A 21,759-nucleotide genomic window follows, 5' to 3' on the forward strand; every position below is an offset into this window, starting at 1 on the left:
TCTTCAGTGACTTCAGTTTTCATTAATAAAAAATGTTTAAGTGACAGATTTAACTTTGATTCTGTGAAACTGAACAACAACCAGCGTAGCACATGTGAATTAAGTTCAGTGTGGCTTGAGGTTGGAGTATTTATAGATGTTTACTTCTGACTGAAATCCTTCCTGGACTTCTGCCAATGACTGCAATCTGCTGGCAAAGAGCAGGATTTAAACAGGCCAAAAGATCCACAAGAATCACAAACAGTGGCAGATGCGGATAATGGCATTAAAGTTCAAAGCTCAAAAAAGTTTTTATTGTTTAATAAATGTACAGTTTTACATATACAATATGCAAAGAAACAATACAGAAGCAGGTGTGTAATGTCTGTACCAGGGTCAGATGCAGCAACAATTGGGTTCGTTATTTGCAGGATTACACACGGCACCATTACATTTAGTACATTATTACGCAAGTATAAATATGATATATATATATATATGTAAGCAAATCACCCTTTTAGCAACTTTCACCATGAATGTATTGAATTTATGTGGAATGTATGTAAAAGTACAGATCATTTAAGAAAGTCTGACAGGTTCAGTGTTCTGGTCAAGTCAAGTCAAGTCAAGTCAACTTTATTTATATAGTGCTTTTACAATGACGATTATTTCAAAGCAGCTTCAAAGTGTAAAACAGGACAATATTGCAGCAGAATTAGATTTGGCTGTACAGTCGTTCTGGAGTAAACAGTGATGTTATCAGCTTATTTTAATTTATCATAGAGCGACTATGTGGGCAGATCATAATTTAGTAAAAAAAATGTTTTGGGATATTTAGTTGAAAACGAAATGTTAGTGTCCCCAACTGAGCAAGCCAAGCTAAAGGCGACAGTGGCAAGAACCAAAGCTCCATCAGGGCATGATGGAGAAATACAAACCTTAGGAGAAACCAGGCTCAGTTCTCCTCTGGCCTATTAGCAAACAGTGTAGGATTATTATTCTGGCAATCTTACAGGTCAGAAATCATAGTGAAGGTTAGTTTGTGGCTGGAATTGCTGGGAGAAAGTAAGAAAACACTTTTCTTGTTATTTTGTAATGTGCCTTTGCCTCACCTGGACATGGCGGGATACTCTCGGCTCTATGCCGCCTCTATCCATATTAAAGAAATCATTATTTATAGCACTGGAAACATCTTTAGAAATCGCACTGATCTCTATCGCTGATGGACTAACACCAGGGCTGATGTTGCCGGAGTCGATCCGGCCCTCTTCATGTAATACGCTAATGTCTGCGAAGGCCGTGTCCTCATTAATGCGTCTAGCCAACCTCCCCATGATTGATGACCTCGAATTCTCCGACAGCTCCCACAGGACCATGTAACACTTCGGGACAAAATGACAGAAGATTATGCCATAGTTGGAGGCCAAGATGGCCGAAGCCTGAACAATGTGCCGCTGTTCGTTCTGGTTTCTTTCTATATAAATGGGAATAAAGCAAAGCCAGACAAACAGATGAATCAACATGCTGAAGATGATGACGCCAGTCTCGTTGAAATCATGTGGGACTTTTCTACCCTTGAATGCAAGAAAGAAACAAATGAAGGCCAATAGAGCTATGTAACCATGCATCACCCCAAAACCTATAATGGAGCCCTCATCGCAGATCACATATTTCTCCAGGCCAGTTTGAGGCCACTTCGTCACTGGCTTAGGAGACTTTCCCAGAGTCATCCAGAACAACAGGATCAGTCCTTGGGCACCAGTAAGCAGGACCAAATTGATGACAGGCTTGTAGAGCTTTTTAAGCTGATGCTGCCTGTCCGGATCAAAGGCCATGAAAGCCAGGAAAGTGCGGTAGGCTTTGACCAGGATGCATGAAACGCACAGGCTGAAGCCGAGCCCGTACAAGGCCTGCTGTGCCCTGCACTGGTGGTCATTTGGCCTGCCGATGAACATGACCACGCTGGCGAAGCTGACCGTCAGCCCCAGCAACATGAAGCTAGACATCATATTGTCAGCCTTTTTGATGACGGTGGTGTTTCTGTGCACACTGAAAATGATGAGCGAAGTGAACACTAGCACCAAGCCTATCGCTGTAGCCGCTAACAGAGCTATGGGATAACTGTCAGTCCAAACCAGATATATGTCCCGGAAATTCTCACATTTACTTGCTCCCTTAGTAGACCACATTCCGTCGGGACATTTCAGGCATTCGGGGAGATCTAAAAGAGAAATGTGCATAAAGAGTCATGTCATTTGTCAATCAATGGTCTAATATTTGTAACTAATGAAATGTGTCAGTCAGTTTCATGTCTCATTACACCAACATTTCTTTCTTCTTCCTTAATAAAATCATCTACACTGGGATATCCAAGATCAACAGCAACAGCATCATGTAGAGGTCCACCATAATAACTCCAAACTTCTTCTGTGTCAAGTTTCATGAGTACTCGGGGTTGTTCATCTTCTCTATTATCAATCAATCAACTTTATTTTTATAGCGCTTTTCCAATGCTGATTGTGTCAGAGCAGCTTCACAGTGTCAAACAGGATAATATTGCAACAAAATTAGATTTGGCTGTACAGTTGTTCTGGAGAAAACAGTGATGTTATCAGCTCACTTTATTTTATCATATAGCGACAATGTTGGCAGATCAGTATTATAGTTTATAGAATTAAATAAGACCTCATTCATTCATTTTATTTGTGTATTTAGTTGAATAACTTAGATCATAATTTTAGTGTCCCCAAATAAACAACGCAAGCCAAAGGCGACAGTGTAAAAACTCCATTCAACTCTATACAAACAACTATTTTGATACCTAATTTTACTTGCATTTGATTTCACTTTTGTTTGTTTTCAGATAGACAGAACAATAACAGATGTGTGTTGCCTTTGGCTTTTGGCTTGCTCAGGTGGGGACACTAAATATTCAGCTATATCACCGGTCTGCACGCATTGACACTATATGATAATAGAAATGAGCTGATAACATCAGTGTTTTCTCCAGAGTGGCTGTACCGCCGAATCAGATTCTGTTCCATTATTCTCCTGTTAACACTGTGAAGCTGCTTTGAAATAATTGGACTTGTAAAAAATGCTTTATAAACAAAGTTGATTTAATTTTGATGTGTTACTGGCAGCGGTGTAAAGTAATGAATTGCAAATACTCTCGTTACTGATATTGAGTAGTTTTTCTCAGGAATTGTACTTTTTAAGTAGTTTAAAAACTGTGTACTTTTAATTTTACTTAAGTACATTTTTAGTGCTGTATCGGTACTTTTACTGCGCTATTTTCCCATACATTATGTTTATTTATTTTTCCTATCAACGTGATTGGCTAAGACGAAAAATCAGTCCTGCGTCTCCATGCGTCATGCGTGTGACTCCCATCAAATCAACCATAGCGACCAGACTAGAGTGAGGCACGCGCTTTATAAAAGGAGTTAAGTGCTGGCTACTGTATGATCACTGCAATCATCAAATCGCCTTAAACAATTACTAGAAACGGACCGCAGAATATTACATTTTCTAATACATGCATAAATGCTACATATTCTGTTAGCGCTGAACCAGCTTGCAGTGCCATCTGCTGGAAACTCTTCATTTAGCTTGATTGTGTGACAGGCTTCAAGGTGCATTAGGGATTAACCAATCATCACTGCTAGATTTTTGTTTCTAACATCGATTTCGTTTAACATGTAAACACATTAAACCTGCTTTCTGTCAGCTTATTGAAGTGCATATTTTAATATAATGTGTTCTCACATGGCGATTTAACATTGTAGGGGATGTATATAGCAAATAAGTTTATATTTAAATCAGGTTTATTTATTTTTATTGCAAGCAAAAATAATCAGTGGTGAAAACCATTTACTCGGTGTTACTCGAGTTACTCGATTCTGATTTCTATTCTTTTTACAGAGAAAATGTCCATTGAAATTAAAGCAGTACAACGAATGTGAAAAGAAAGAACTTTTCTTTGAAAAGAAAGATTTTTTTAAATATTTTTTTATGTAAAAATGTTAATGTACAACGCTTTGCAACCTTTTTAATTGACCGCAGCAAAACCTCTATAGAATGGTAGTCATAATGTTACCAGATTATTGGTTGATTTCTCAAATATTACATGGCTGTATTTTTAGTGCTAAAAGGCAAAAATGAAAATAAATATTTAAAGAAATATAAAAATATTTTTTGGTGATATCATGGTTTTTGTTCTTACTGAGAAGTATCCGCAAAAGAGTAAGCTACATTTTTAATTTGCAGGGTATAAGGTGGTCTAACATTCACAGCATAATACTCACTACTCTTGAGTACTTTTAAAACGGCTCGTTTTTTCTGCTGCTTTGAGTAGTATCCGGACAGCTGCGGACAGCCTTAGTCCTAATGGGTTGTTATCATGGCTCTCAAAATCCAGTGTTCTGTATTTTGCGTACGTGAGTTTTTGTTGTAGGTGGCTATTGTAGATGGCTATAAAAAATGTTTTTAAAAAAATTGTGTACTGTGCTAATTAATTGAGACTTCTTACAGCTCTTACAGGTTGTTGGCCTTGTTTGATTTGTTGCTTCTATTGCTCTCCCCTTTTTTGTAAGTCGCTTTGGATAAAAGCGTCTGCTAAATGATTAAATGTTAAATGTAGTATTTAGGATAGGTACTTTTACTCTACTTAAATTACATTTTTTGTAACAGTACTTCTACTTGAGTATCCTTTTTAGTACTCTTCACACCACTGGTTACTGGTCACACCCAAACTCTTTCTCTGCCAGCATTCATTCGTAGCATTTTTCATTTTCACAATCATTTCAAGTTTCTGTCAGTGGTGGGAAAAGAGTTAGGGTAAGTTCACCCAAAAATAAAAATTATTTCATTACTCAGGCTCATGTTGTTGGACACACAAATGAAGATATTTTTGTTGAAAAGTTTTTGTGCGCAGAAAAAAAAATCTAAATTATGACTTTATCCGCCAATTTATTGTCTTCTGTGTAGGTAGCGGCGCTCCTCCTCTTCCGGTCATGAACGGCGGATTTGTGTCATATTCTCACGCATGCGGCGAGTTCACGTGAATAACTTGGTGGATAAAGTCGTTATTTTGATTTTTGTGCGCACAATTACTATTTTCGTTGCATTTTAATATTATTGTACAGCCACTGTGGTAAGATGGACTTTGTATCGATGTTTTTAGTGCCTTTATGGGCCTTTAAAACAATTAGCTTGTGTGTGCAAGAAAAAAACCTCAGTGTGTGACTTCCTGCTGTAAAAAAACTGAGCATTTGACTTAACTTTGCTCAATAATTTCAATAATAATAATAACAATTTGATTAATATGGTCAGATACTCTATATCCAGAATTCTGATTTACCGTATCCATCCGTGTAGTTTCCTTCGGAGCAGTTGACGCAGTTGTAGCAGCAAGGGATCTTCGACTGGTTCTTCACTGTTCCCGGTGCACAAGACGCCGAGCACCTGGACAAGGGCAGCTGCGGACAGACACACACATCTCACTGAGACTCAGCTGAGGACAGACACACACATCTCACTGAGACTCAGCTGAGGACAGACACACACACATCTCACTGAGACTCAGCTGAGGACAGACACACACACATCTCACTGAGACTCAGCTGAGGACAGACACACACACATCTCACTGAGACTCAGCTGAGGACAGACACACACACATCTCACTGAGACTCAGCTGAGGACAGACACACACATCTCACTGAGACTCAGCTGAGGACAGACACACACACATCTCACTGAGACTCAGCTGAGGACAGACACACACACATCTCACTGAGACTCAGCTGAGGACAGACACACACACATCTCACTGAGACTCAGCTGAGGACAGACACACACACATCTCACTGAGACTCAGCTGAGGACAGACACACACATCTCACTGAGACTCAGCTAAGGACAGACACACACATCTCACTGAGACTCAGCTGAGGACAGACACACACATCTCACTGAGACTCAGCTGAGGACAGACACACACACATCTCACTGAGACTCAGCTGAGGACAGACACACACATCTCACTGAGACTCAGCTGAGGACAGACACACACACATCTCACTGAGACTCAGCTGAGGACAGACACACACATCTCACTGAGACTCAGCTGAGGACAGACACACACACATCTCACTGAGACTCAGCTGAGGACAGACACACACATCTCACTGAGACTCAGCTGAGGACAGACACACACATCTCACTGAGACTCAGCTGAGGACAGACACACACACATCTCACTGAGACTCAGCTGAGGACAGACACACACATCTCACTGAGACTCAGCTGAGGACAGACACACACACATCTCACTGAGACTCAGCTGAGGACAGACACACACACATCTCACTGAGACTCAGCTGAGGACAGACACACACATCTCACTGAGACTCAGCTGAGGACAGACACACACACATCTCACTGAGACTCAGCTGAGGACAGACACACACACATCTCACTGAGACTCAGCTGAGGACAGACACACACACATCTCACTGAGACTCAGCTGAGGACAGACACACACATCTCACTGAGACTCAGCTGAGGACAGACACACACACATCTCACTGAGACTCAGCTGAGGACAGACACACACACATCTCACTGAGACTCAGCTGAGGACAGACACACACACATCTCACTGAGACTCAGCTGAGGACAGACACACACACATCTCACTGAGACTCAGCTGAGGACAGACACACACATCTCACTGAGACTCAGCTAAGGACAGACACACACATCTCACTGAGACTCAGCTGAGGACAGACACACACATCTCACTGAGACTCAGCTGAGGACAGACACACACACATCTCACTGAGACTCAGCTGAGGACAGACACACACATCTCACTGAGACTCAGCTGAGGACAGACACACACACATCTCACTGAGACTCAGCTGAGGACAGACACACACATCTCACTGAGACTCAGCTGAGGACAGACACACACACATCTCACTGAGACTCAGCTGAGGACAGACACACACATCTCACTGAGACTCAGCTGAGGACAGACACACACATCTCACTGAGACTCAGCTGAGGACAGACACACACACATCTCACTGAGACTCAGCTGAGGACAGACACACACATCTCACTGAGACTCAGCTGAGGACAGACACACACACATCTCACTGAGACTCAGCTGAGGACAGACACACACACATCTCACTGAGACTCAGCTGAGGACAGACACACACACACATCTCACTGAGACTCAGCTGAGGACAGACACACACACATCTCACTGAGACTCAGCTGAGGACAGACACACACATCTCACTGAGACTCAGCTGAGGACAGACACACACACATCTCACTGAGACTCAGCTGAGGACAGACACACACACATCTCACTGAGACTCAGCTGAGGACAGACACACACACATCTCACTGAGACTCAGCTGAGGACAGACACACACATCTCACTGAGACTCAGCTGAGGACAGACACACACATCTCACTGAGACTCAGCTGAGGACAGACACACACATCTCACTGAGACTCAGCTGAGGACAGACACACACACATCTCACTGAGACTCAGCTGAGGACAGACACACACACATCTCACTGAGACTCAGCTGAGGACAGACACACACACATCTCACTGAGACTCAGCTGAGGACAGACACACACACATCTCACTGAGACTCAGCTGAGGACAGACACACACACATCTCACTGAGACTCAGCTGAGGACAGACACACACACATCTCACTGAGACTCAGCTGAGGACAGACACACACACATCTCACTGAGACTCAGCTGAGGACAGACACACACACATCTCACTGAGACTCAGCTGAGGACAGACACACACATCTCACTGAGACTCAGCTGAGGACAGACACACACACATCTCACTGAGACTCAGCTGAGGACAGACACACACATCTCACTGAGACTCAGCTGAGGACAGACACACACATCTCACTGAGACTCAGCTGAGGACAGACACACACACATCTCACTGAGACTCAGCTGAGGACAGACACACACATCTCACTGAGACTCAGCTGAGGACAGACACACACACATCTCACTGAGACTCAGCTGAGGACAGACACACACACATCTCACTGAGACTCAGCTGAGGACAGACACACACACATCTCACTGAGACTCAGCTGAGGACAGACACACACACATCTCACTGAGACTCAGCTGAGGACAGACACACACACATCTCACTGAGACTCAGCTGAGGACAGACACACACATCTCACTGAGACTCAGCTGAGGACAGACACACACACATCTCACTGAGACTCAGCTGAGGACAGACACACACATCTCACTGAGACTCAGCTGAGGACAGACACACACACATCTCACTGAGACTCAGCTGAGGACAGACACACACACATCTCACTGAGACTCAGCTGGTTACTTGAATGGCTAGAGTAGAGGCCGCACAACTCACGCTGTCATTTATGGACTGGAATTCACTGAAGATCTCCACTTCTCCTTTTGTCAAGAGGAATTTTCCCACTGTTTCAATAATTCGTTTATCATCATTCTCCTTCCACATTATGATGTCGTAACCGTCCACAAAGTCCCCGTGTTCATCAAAGAAATATCTAGTGCCATTAAGCGTAAAATCCACTTTGCGCATACTTTCCACTAGCTGCAAAACAGAGTAAGTGTTCTGGAGGTTAGACAATTGCTTGTTGCAAAAACACTGAAGATTATGGTATTTGATATACCCTTTACATCAATTCTTTGATCAATAACAGCATTTATTCATTTAGCTCAGGAGTTTTCTCACTTTTTTCAGCTGAACCTTAGATGTATGTCAATATTGCAATGTTTTAAAAAGTACATGGTTCACATGGTTAATGGTCACATGATTATGGAAGTAAATAAATGTATTTGTAACAAAAAAGCCTGTTCAATTGCACTAATTGAAAAATAAATATATGGCTTTAACAGTGCCTGCATTTTTATGGGCTGAAATTGGTTGTATATTTAAGCTGTGACTATTTCGCTTCAAAAGCAGAACGCCAACCCTCTGCTGGAAAAGGGTTATATTTTAACATATAAACAGCTGTAACAATTAGCATTAGTTTGTGAACAAACATGAGCAAGAACTTTGACTTCATACATAAATATGAACATAAATGTCATGTTAACCAGCTGAAGTGTTCTCATCGTGATGTATGTTAAAAGAGCCTGAATAACCTGAATAACCTGACCTTCCAGGGTGGGAAGTTGGTTTCTCCGGAGCAGGCGGTGTCATTGCACTGCAGGAGTGTCCTGATCCCATGAGCGATGGCGTATATGGCCACCCGCTCCCGGTATCCCTCCCTCAGGTCCACTGCGGACAGCATGTCATCGGTGGAGCAGTTGGACGGCCACAGCAAACAGCTCAGTCTCAGCTGCTTGTACTCTTTTATGTAGTCATTCCTTGCTCCTGGCGTTGGTCTGAGGTTTCTCAAGTAGTCTTCAAACCCTGGGATGTTTCTCATGGAAAAGGAAAAGCCAAAGATTTGACCCACTTTGTTTATGTCACTCATCTTTGTTAAGGGGCGGTACATGGACCAGGCATCGCTCGCGATCCAGACTCTGCTGGTGTTGGTTTGAATCATCTCCTTCAAGAGCTTCTCCACCAGCTGCGGCTTCAGGATGAGCAGCACCACATTGGCAGAAGACTCTCTTATGCTCTTAGCAACGTCTTTGATGTACTTTTCAACATCCACATGGTCCAAGTAGTGTGGCATCACTTTTTCAAAATCTGCACATATTTTTCCGGCTGACTCTTCTAAGAAGCTTTGGTAGGCCGCTCTACCGTAGTCATCATCTCCATAGACAATCCCAACCCAGTTCCAGGAGAAATGAGACATGAGCTTGACCAGCGCCTGAGCCTGGTAGACGTCACTGGGAATCACACGCATGAAGGACGGATAACGCAGTTTATCGCTCAGGACTGGCGAAGAGGATGAGGTGCTGACCTGTTGACAAATCAACATTGTTCCTTAACACCATGTCCTTACCAAATGAGGATGCCAAGACATGCAATAAAAAGATAATTAATAATTATAATTTGTTACATTTATATAGCGCTTTTCAAGGCACTCAAATCACTTTACATTGAAGGGGGGAATCTCCTCAACCACCACCAATGTGCAGCACCACCTGGATAATGCGACGGCAGCCATATTGCACCTGAACACCCACCACACACCAGCTTATGTTGGAGAGGAGACCTAGTGATGAAGCCAATCGGGACATGGGGATGATTAGGAGGCCATGATGGACAGGGGCCAATGGGCAAATTTGGCCAGGATGCCGGGGTTACACCCCTACTCTAATTCCGAAGGACATCCTGGATTTTTAATGATCACAGAGAGTCAGGACCTCGGTTTAACGTCTCGTCCGAAGGATGGTGCTCATTGAGAGTTTAGTGTCCCCATTATGATCTTTTACATGTTATTAAAATGTTTTTGTCCTAATGAGCTTCAATGATTCTATTTTAGAAATGGTTTCTATTCCTGCAACGTAGTGACTATAACAACAACAAACAAAGTATGACAATGATACTCTCAGACTGATTATGTGCTTTAATTAATGTTACAATTTTTTTATTTTGGATTGATTTGGTTGCACTTTGTAGAGAGACTCTGCCAACATGCTCTTCCGATCATTTGAATATTCCTATTTTATAATTGTTTACCTGATGCATCATCCTCAATAAACCCATCTCTGGTGTGATGACTCCAATCCTTCGAATATTCATATTCTTGTGTAATCGACGCGTCATCCTCAATATACCCGTCTCTTGCGTGATACCTCACCTAGCCCTAACCCTTTTGAATATTCAGATCTAATATGGTGTCTTTACAGATAGCCAAGTGGAACTTGATGTTGCAACAGAAACTACTGACTCTCTCTTTACCAGCACTTTAGACATAGTTGCTTCCCGGCGCTTAAAGCAAATAATCCAACGCCGTGGTACAATGAGCACACTCGGGCCGTTAAAATAGCAGCCAGAAAAATGGAGCGCAGCTGGAAGAAAACAAAACTGGAGGTTTTTCGCGATTTGTGGAAAGAGAGCATGATTGCATACAGAAAGGCCATAAAAACTGCTAGATCTGCTTATTTCTCAACTCTTTTAGAAGAAAACAAACACAACCCTAGGTATTTATTCGATACAGTGGCTAAATTAACAAAAACAAAAAAAAGGAAACAACACAGCAGAAATGACTTTAAGAACTTCTTTTCTAGTAAGATTGGTAACATTAGGAATAAAATTATAACCATGCAGCCGTCTATCACTTCAGACAGAGCATTGTAGTGTCACTGAGAAAAATTACATTCATTCACTGCTATAGGAGAAGACACACACACACACACACACACACACACACACACACACACACACACACACTCATTCACTGCTATAGGATAACACACACACTCATTCACTGCTATAGGAGAAGACACACACACACACTCATTCACTGCTATAGGATAACACACACACAAACTCATTCACTGCTATAGGAGAAGATACACACACACACACACACACACACACACTCATTCACTGCTATAGGATAACACACACACTCATTCACTGCTATAGGAGAAGACACACACACAAACTCATTCACTGCTATAGGAGAAGACACACACACACACACACACACACACACACACACACACACACTCATTCACTGCTATAGGATAACACACACACTCATTCACTGCTATAGGAGAAGACACACACACACACACTCATTCACTGCTATAGGATAACACACACACAAACTCATTCACTGCTATAGGAGAAGATACACACACACACACACACACACACTCATTCACTGCTATAGGAGAAGATGCACACACACACACACACACACACACACTCATTCACTGCTATAGGAGAAGATATACACACACACACACACACACACACACACACACACACACACACTCACTGCTATAGGAGAAGAATTGGCTAAAGAATTTTATGCTCGACCCTACACCGACTAGGCTACTAAAAGAGATGCTTCCAGAGGTCATAGATCCTCTGCTTAATATCATTAATTCATCTTTGACATTAGGATATGTACCGAAAACCTTTAAGTTGGCTATAATTAAACCACTTATTAAAAAAATGCAACTTGATCCTAAAGAATTAGTCAATTACAGGCCAATCTCGAATCTACCGTTTCTATCAAAAATACTAGAAAAGGTCTTCACAATTATGTTCTTTTTTAGAAAGAAATGGTATATGTGAGGATTTCCAGTCAGGATTTAGACCGTATCATAGCACTGAGACTGCTCTCATTAGAGTTACAAATGATTTACTCTTATCATCTGATCCTGGTTGAGTCTCTCTATTAGTGTTACTCGATCTTAGCGCTGCATTTGATACTATCGATCACAGTATTCTTCTGAATAGACTCGAGTTATGTTGGCGTTAGTGGAACTGCTTTGTCATGGTTTAAATCGTACTTATCTGACCGTTATCAGTTTGTAGCAGTAAATGAAGAGATGTCACACCGATCACAAGTTCAGTATGGGGTACCGCAAGGCTCAGTGTTAGGACCGCTGCTCTTCACCCTGTATCTGCTCCACTGGGAGATATCATTAGGAAGCATGGCGTTAGTTTTCATTCTTATGCTGACGATACTCAGCTCTATATTTCCTCACGCCCGGACGAAATTTACCAATTCACAAGATTAACGGAATGCAGAGCTGATATAAAACACTGGATATATAGTAATTTCCTGCAACTTAATTCAGATTAAACAGAATCGCCATCCTAAAAGAACCCGTCTCTTGCGTGATACCCAAATTTTGAATATTCCTATCTAATATAATTTATGACTTGAAGGGTTGGCAAAATAATAATTATACATTGTTCTAATATTAGGCCAGAGGAGAACTGGCACTCCGACTGAGTCTGGTTTCTCTAAGGTTTATTTTTCTCCATCCCGCCCTGATGGAGTTTCGGTTCCTTTGGTCGCCTTTGGCTTGGCTTGCTCAGTTGGGGACACTAACATTATGATCAAAGTTATTCAACTAAATATACAAATAAAATTAATTACTAAATGAACAGTATAAATTATATTACAGATCTGCCAACATTGTCACTATATGATAAATTAAAATGGGCTGATGACATCATTTTCTCCAGAAGGACTGTACACCTGAAGCAATATTATCCTGTTTAACAGTCTGAAGCTGCTTTGAAACAACTGGGATTGTAAAAGCACTATATAAATAGTTGACTTGACTGAGTGGCTAATTTTGGATTGATTTAGTTGCGCTTTGTAGAGAGACTCCGCCCACGTGCTTCTGATTGGCTGTAGTTTTTGATTAATCGTCTCTTTATGTAGCCATTGGCAATAAACCTGTTTTTGCTCTTGACTTCTTTACTGACTGAGTTACAGAGAGTTTTAATGGTGTTAAAGCAAAAGCTAACCCAAAACGGACCGTTCGGTCCTCTGAAGGAGGCTTTATTTAGCTCGTCAAGCTCCTAATGCGACTTGTGTGCTATGTTATAAGTTTTATAAAGCTAGCTTTTTGTGATGAACATACCAACAAGTGTTTCTCAGAGGTAATCTTCACTCTTCTGGCTTCTAAATGGGTTGTTGCCATAGAAGAGCCACTTTTGTTTCCCCAAAGAAACCTCTTTGTGAGCACTTCTTAAAAGAAGCTATTTTACTTGGTGTGAAAAACTGCCATTATTTGGTGAATTATTAATGTAAATGTTGGCATTGACCTGAGGACACAGGTAGAGGCTGAGGAGCTTGGCGATGGCGATGGACAGCTCTGAGTATCTCTCTCCCAGAAGAGCCTTAACCGGCGGACGGAAGTCGGAGTAGTCCGAGAGAGCCGGCAGAGATCCGTTAATGGCCAGTAAATGCTCCACAGAGTGCAGTGCTTTGGTGGGAGATGCACAGGGATCACAGATAGCATATCCCAACTTTATCCCCGGAAGCAACGTGGAGTTATTGATTTCTTCAATTGCGTAGATGGCACCCAGCGACTGTAGAAATGTGACCAGATCAAAACTGGGGGAAAAAGACACTTCTTAGTATTAGGTGACCAGCTGTGAGATTATTTATTTTTAATTATAATAGTACATGGAACCCACAACAATTATAAAACAAAAATGCATGGTCCCTATTAATTCTTAGATGATAACAAGTGAGATTTCAATGATATTTTGAACACTCTCCATTTCAGAAATCTGGTCACATTATTGAAAACCTGAATGATCTTGTTTATTGGTGTGGGCAGTGTTTATAAATCTGAGAAAGCCTTGCGGATACTCACTCCGTGCAGACGAACGGCTGCGGTCTCGTTCTGTTGTAAAGGTTGATTACTTTAGAGTGAATGGAGCTCAGGATTGCGATGTTTATGTCTCCATCCATGTAGGCTCCGCATATTGATCTGGGAATGTCGTCCCGGACCCCTAGACCCAAGCTCAGCATCATCATGGCCAGCACACACAGCTCCAGACGGGGCTCCATCGCTCTGAATGAACCCAGGCGGCATCAGTCCGATATTTATTGTAGAACTAGTTCTGTTTTTTGGGTGACGTGAGCTGGAGGACTGGCTTTGGAGGGGGCCATGTCTGAATGTTACCTCTTTCCAAGGAGAAATTCACCTGCTCAGTCACATTTCTGCAGAGGTGATGGAATGTGGACTTGATATGTAACTTACAGTAACAGTTGTTTTCGTTTTATTTGAGATGGTAAGAAGAGATTTCTCTGAGATTTAAGAAGAGAAGATGCCAGGGTGGCGCAGATCAGCAGGTCAAACATCAGCACTATGCTGGACATGCACCTGTAGGCATATCCGGAGAAAAGGGGATCGGGAAATGACAAACCAACTAAATGAAGCAATAATTATAAAGCAAGTGGAATGAAAAGACACACACACACACACACACTCACACACACACACTCACACACACACACACACACACACACACACACACACGCACACACACGCACACACACACACACACACACACACACACACACTCTCACACACACACACACACACACACACACACACACACACACACACACACACACACACACACTCTGCACGTGATCCTAATACTTCTTCACCCCGACTCATGTAAGATCTTACCAACCCTGACCAAACAGGATAAATGTACAGGAAGCTCCGGTCATTGCTCAGATAGTCCTCCACTGAGTTTATTCTTGTGCCATCCGTGAGTGACAGAGACAGTTCCAGTGGCAGATTCATCTCGTATGATGCCATTATGATATTATACTGAAGATCAGAGTGAACATCTGCTCATGGCTCTGAAACACAATACCTTGCGGTATTTCCTTCTCCTGAAACACAGATGAATGTCCCAGAGAAGCCCAACAATTTCACAAAGACCTGGAAATGGACTGGGACCGACCTGGGCAAAGGGACTACCAATGAAATCAAGCCTTTGGGCTAATTTGAGTACATTTACATTCATGAATGTTGATTAGTGTACATTGTCCCTTTAAAAAAATGTTGCCCATCTTTTTAATGTATTCATCAAAAGATTAAAGTTGGGAACATTATGATCTTTATCCTTGAAATCCTCAGTGTGCCTGATTGATTTATAAAGATATATTGTAATCGATTTCAACACAGATTCTCGTTAATATTCTCATGAACTTATAGTACAGTATAAAAACATTAATATTTCAAAAAGAGACTGTGTTTGTCCTGGCACTGGGTTCATGAATGGAATTTTATTTCAGGTTCTTTAAAACCAGAACTAGAGAATGCAGTAAAACTGGAAGTACTTGATCCTTCAGGAAACCCTGAGTTTGAAATCAAAGCAACCCTACAGGAGTCGTGCCACGGGCCTGACATCTAATCACTTTCATCCTGATCTCACATCAGTCAGGAGTGTGTGACACAAACACTCACTCTATTTGACAAATGGGTTTCCAGCAGCCACTGTGAAATATAACCGATGAAACTACTGCAGATGCAAACGTTCAGACAGAATAAACAGACAATAGTGTTACGCAATTCAAACATGACTATGGCAATTTACTATGGCATACACACAGAACATTATTAACTCTCATTATTCAGATCAATTGACTGATTGTTCGGCTGCATTAACTAGGTCAGCCGGAACCGGGAACACTTCCCATAACACCTGATGGACTCGCTACATCATCAGAAGAGCGGCATCAACACTAATGTTAGTCTCTCTGTTTATCCCGAGGTTTATCCCGGATCCGGGCCGTGTCCGGATCGGATGGTGGACCTGCGTCTGGACATGACCAGCTCATCCTGGAGTGTCTGCTGAGCCGTGTCCATTGGTGTCTCCTCTGAATTTGCCTCACCGGCACGTCATGCTCAATAAACCCGTCTCCGGCATGACGACTCTGATCTTTCATGTATTCATACTCTTGTGTAATCGACACACCATCCTAAATAAATCAGTCTCTTGCGTGATACCCTGAAATTTTGAATATTCTGCTCTAATCTGAGCTCTGAGCTGTGCGGTGTCCAGAATAATAATCCTCTGCTGTGTGTTAATAGGCCAGAGGAGAACTGAGTCTGGTTTCTCTAAGGTTTATTTTTCTCCATCATGCCCTGATGGAGTTTCGGTTCCTTTGGTCGCCTTTGGCTTGGCTTGCTCAGTTGGGGACACTAAAATTATGATCAAAGTTATTCAACTAAATATACAAATACAATTTATGAATTAGCTTTTAATAAATTCTGTAACCTATAATACTGATCTGCCAACATTGTCTCTCTATGATAAATTAAAATAAGCTGATAACATCACTGTTTACTCCAGAACGACTGTACAGCCAAATCTAATTCTGCTGCAGTATTGTCCTGTTTAACACTGAAGCTGCTCTGACACAATCGGCGCTGGAGAAGAGCGATAGAAATAAAGTTGATTGATTGATTGATACAGTAGTACAGAAAATAATTACGATTTTTTTGGATGCATAAAGTAGCCTATAATAGCCTGTAAGTCATGTTTAAGGGGTGTTAATAAAAGTAATTTCGGGAGGAGTACGCCATCTAATCTTTCAATTAATACCAAAGTATAAAACCAGCAGCTTACCTCTTCCCCTTTAGTTCCTGAAGCATCGCTCGTCCTCTGCTCCTCCTTTTGTACACCACACTCGTGGTGGTTGAGGAGAGATCCCTGACACGAGTGTAAAGCGCTTTGGGTGTACAGTAGGCCATATGAAAGCGCTATATAAATGCCTCATTCATTCATTCTTTATTCATTCAATTTTGCCTGTTATAGGGGGCAATCGGAGCTCGGGTAGAATATCCTCTCCGAGCCCATCGATAGCAGACAGCAAGCCAAATCAGTTCACCACTTTCACTAAGATTATATGGGCACACAAACTCGTGAAATGCAGTGTATATTACCAGACAGAGATCATGTGTTCACATCAGCATCGCCTCATGAGAGTAAAGTGTCTGGAGAAACGAAGCCCTCTGGTGCCCACACGTATGAACTACACACACACACACACGTTGATACTCTACTGCGTTATTGTTACTGCTTATTACATTACTGAAGTTTACTTCATAAAATAAAGTTGAAGTATACTTTTTCCTGAGGGCAACAGCACCGTGCCTTGGGTCCTGTGTGAGATGAGTGAGCGTTTAATCATGTCTTGACTGATCCTGAAGGGAAGTGATGATCGGACCGGTTCTGCTCATCAGGAATGTCCCGCTCATTCCTCCTGAAGGGGTTTTTGCTGGAAACTCACCGGTTGGGTTTGTGTTTTCAGAGTCACAGATATCACAGTCTCAAGCATTCCCCTTCCAATCGGGGTTTTTCTGTAGTGATGCCGCAGAAGAACCAGTTTTAGTCAGCAGTCCTTAACTTTGTCTTGATAAATTCCTCAATATCAGCTGATATAATCATGTTTCCACCATTGTAGTGGTGTTATCCTTGACCACACACACACATAACATCACACACACACACTGAGCTTCAGATTCTGGAAGGGGTTCTCACTGAGGAGAGAGCGGACCAGGCCTGGACATTTAAAGTGTGTATTGTTGATGTGTATGTGGCTGATTTACTTTCTAAACCCTAACCCTGAACAACAACAGTTGCTACAAGACATTACATCGAAACAAACTACGGTTTATGTAAGGAACAACCTTAATACAATCAATTTTCAACAATCATTTCATTAGGATCTGTTACTCTAAACTGTACAATATTATTTATTCATTTACACACACACACACACACACACACACTCTTCATCACGGCTCCTGTTAGTGGGTGGGATATATTAGGCAGCAAGTGAACATTTTGTCCTCAGAGTTGATGTGTGTGAAGCAGGAGAAATGGGCAAGCGTAAGGATTTGAGCGAGTTTGGCCAGATTGTGACGGCTAGACGACTGGGTCAGAGCATCTCCAAAACTGCAGCTCTTGTGGGCTGTTCCCGGTCTGCAGTGGTCCGTATCTATCAAAAGTGCTCCAAGGAAGGACCAGTGGAGAACCGGCCACAGGGTCATGGGCGGCCAAGGCTCATTGATGACCGTGGGGAGCGAAGGCTGGCCCGTGGGGTCCGATCAAACAGACGAGCTACTGGAGCTCACACTGCTCCAGAAGTTAATGCTGGTTCTGATAGAAAGCTGTTGCTCTCAGATCAGCCCTAACCCTCCTCAGAAACACTCAGACTCTATCGGTGTCAGGACCGGTTTATTCAGTGCGTTTCACTGTTCTCAGATCAGCCCAAACCCCTCCTCAGAAACACTCAGACTCTATCAGTGTCAGGACCGGTTTATTCAGTGCGTTTCACTGCTCTCAGATCAGCCCAAACCCCTCCTCAGAAACACTCAGACTCTATCTGTGTCAGGACCGGTTTATTCAGTGCGTTTCACTGTTCTCAGATCAGCCCAAACCCCTCCTCAGAAACACTCAGACTCTATCGGTGTCAGGACCGGTTTATTCAGTGCGTTTCACTGTTCTCAGATCAGCACAAACCCCTCCTCAGAAACACTCAGACTCTATCTGTGTCAGGACCGGTTTATTCAGTGCGTTTCACTGTTCTCAGATCAGCACAAACCCCTCCTCAGAAACACTCAGACTCTATCTGTGTCAGGACCGGTTTATTCGGTGCGTTTCACTGCTCTCAGATCAGCACAAACCCCTCCTCAGAAACACTCAGACTCTATCTGTGTCAGGACCGGTTTATTCAGTGCGTTTCACTGCTCTCAGATCAGCACAAACCCCTCCTCAGAAACACTCAGACTCTATCTGTGTCAGGACCGGTTTATTCAGTGCGTTTCACTGTTCTCAGATCAGCCCTAACCCTCCTCAGAAACACTCAGACTCTATCTGTGTCAGGACCGGTTTATTCAGTGCGTTTCACTGTTCTCAGATCAGCCCTAACCCTCCTCAGAAACACTCAGACTCTATCGGTGTCAGGACCGGTTTATTCAGTGCGTTTCACTGTTCTCAGATCAGCACAAACCCCTCCTCAGAAACACTCAGACTCTATCTGTGTCAGGACCGGTTTATTCAGTGCGTTTCACTGCTCTCAGATCAGCCCAAACCCCTCCTCAGAAACACTCAGACTCTATCTGTGTCAGGACCGGTTTATTCGGTGCGTTTCACTGTTCTCAGATCAGCACAAACCCCTCCTCAGAAACACTCAGACTCTATCTGTGTCAGGACCGGTTTATTCGGTGCGTTTCACTGTTCTCAGATCAGCCCTAACCCTCCTCAGAAACACTCAGACTCTATCTGTGTCAGGACCGGTTTATTCAGTGCGTTTCACTGCTCTCAGATCAGCACAAACCCCTCCTCAGAAACACTCAGACTCTATCTGTGTCAGGACCGGTTTATTCAGTGCGTTTCACTGTTCTCAGATCAGCCCTAACCCTCCTCAGAAACACTCAGACTCTATCTGTGTCAGGACCGGTTTATTCAGTGCGTTTCACTGTTCTCAGATCAGCCCAAACCCTCCTCAGAAACACTCAGACTCTATCTGTGTCAGGACCGGTTTATTCAGTGCGTTTCACTGTTCTCAGATCAGCACAGCAGGCTCATGAGGTAATCAGCTCAGACAGCAGAGGTTGCATATTAGTCTCAAATGTAAACGTTTGGTCCCACTTTCTATGAGCTCTGTTTAACTGCTATGCACTGTGTGTGTGTGTGTGTGTGTGTGTGTGTGTGTGTGTGTGTGTGTGTGTGTGTGTGTGTGTGTGTGTGTGTGTGTGTGTGTGAGCCTGTTTATGTGGTTTATGAGGACACAAATTTGTATAACTACATGGGTATTACACTGGTATTACACTATAAATGTGGTTTATGAGGACATATCAAATGTCCTCATAATTCAAATGGCCTTAAAAACATACTAAATGATGTTTTTTTGAGAAAGTAAAAATGCAGAATGTTTCCTGTGATGGGTAGGTTTAGGGGCAGTGTGTGTGTGTGTGTGTGTGTGTGTGTGTGTGTGTGTGTGTGATGGGTAGGTTTAGGGGCAGTGTAAGGGGATAGAAAATACGGTTTGTACAGTATAAAAACCATTACGCCTATGGAGAGTCCCTGTAAACCACATAGACCAACATGTGTGTGTGTGTGTGTGTGTGTGTGTGTAGCAGGAGCTCACTCAGGGAATGAGGATCCTCAGTTCTGGCTGAAGGTGTGAGAACAGAAATCTCAGACATGCATAATTAAATATGAGTACAATGTTATTACACAGTAAGTGCATTATAAAAAATAAATAAAAAATAATGTACATTTTGGTACACAGTAGTTAAAGACACTTAATATAAAGTGGGTCCAACAGTTTTAAAATCAGATCATCGATTATTTCTCATACATGATTAAAAAGAGTTTAAGATGCCAAACAGGAAGACAATATTAGTGACGAGTCCACAACAGGTCAGATCGTCCATCACAGGGTTCATGCCACACACACACACACACACACACACACACACACACACACACACACACACTCATAAACCCACACACACACACACACACACCTATAATGTCAGTACACACATACACACACTCACAAACCCACACACACACACACACACCCATAAACCCACACACACACACACACACACCTATAATGTCAGTACACACATACACACACTCACAAACCCACACACACACACACACTCATAAACCCACACACACACACACACACACACACACACACACACACACACCTATAATGTCAGTACACACATATACACACACACACACACACACACACACACACACACACACCTATAATGTCAGTACACACATACACACACTCATAAACCCACACACACACCTATAATGTCAGTACACACATACACACACTCACAAACCCACACACACACACACACACACACACACACACACACACACACACACACACACACAAATGCTGGGCAGTATACTGGTATGTATGTTTGTTATGACATGAACTGATGATTCTGATGTGAGTGTGTGTGTGTGTGTGTGTGTGTGTGTGTGTGTGTGTGTGTGTGTGTGTGTGTGTGTGTGTGTGTGTGTGCGCGTGTGTGTGTGTGTGTGTGTGTGCGTGTGCGTGCCTGCGTGCGTGCGTGCGTGTGTTAAACAGCCCTGGGACCGCGCGCAGGGACACTGTTAGAGAGGGGATGTATCATTCACTTTCCCCTTCACTATCCACTAACACAGATCACTGAAGGAGTGAATGAACACGAGTGTGTGAAGTCAGACAGCTGGTGTGTGTGTGTGAACATCAGATGTTCGCTCGTTATTGCGGTGCA

At 42.7% G+C, this 21,759-nt stretch overlaps 1 protein-coding gene across 3 annotated transcripts; it reads right to left on the bottom strand.

The window, feature by feature from the left end:
* Window positions 1–319: 319 nt before the first annotated feature.
* Window positions 320–16,729, bottom strand: olfcb1 (olfactory receptor C family, b1). Of its 3 annotated transcripts, XM_067416589.1 has the most exons (8): window positions 15,133–16,729; window positions 14,698–14,820; window positions 14,308–14,621; window positions 13,751–14,042; window positions 9,210–9,965; window positions 8,438–8,641; window positions 5,342–5,459; window positions 321–2,200 (listed from the first exon to the last, which is right to left on the bottom strand). In XM_067416589.1, exons 3-8 carry the CDS (start codon window positions 14,502–14,504, stop codon window positions 1,065–1,067), a joined length of 2,703 nt encoding a protein of 900 aa, XP_067272690.1. In that variant the 5' UTR covers window positions 14,505–14,621; window positions 14,698–14,820; window positions 15,133–16,729; the 3' UTR covers window positions 321–1,064. The 3 variants fall into 3 exon arrangements, with proteins under 3 accessions (XP_067272691.1, XP_067272690.1, XP_067272689.1); XM_067416588.1 differs by having other exon boundaries at window positions 14,308–14,820; XM_067416590.1 differs by lacking the exons at window positions 13,751–14,042; window positions 14,308–14,621; window positions 14,698–14,820; window positions 15,133–16,729 and adding an exon at window positions 13,567–13,651 and having other exon boundaries at window positions 320–2,200.
* Window positions 16,730–21,759: the final 5,030 nt, after the last annotated feature.

This window comes from Pseudorasbora parva, chromosome 15, assembly GCF_024679245.1.
Source record: "Pseudorasbora parva isolate DD20220531a chromosome 15, ASM2467924v1, whole genome shotgun sequence".
Classification (NCBI taxonomy): Eukaryota; Metazoa; Chordata; class Actinopteri; order Cypriniformes; family Gobionidae; genus Pseudorasbora; species Pseudorasbora parva.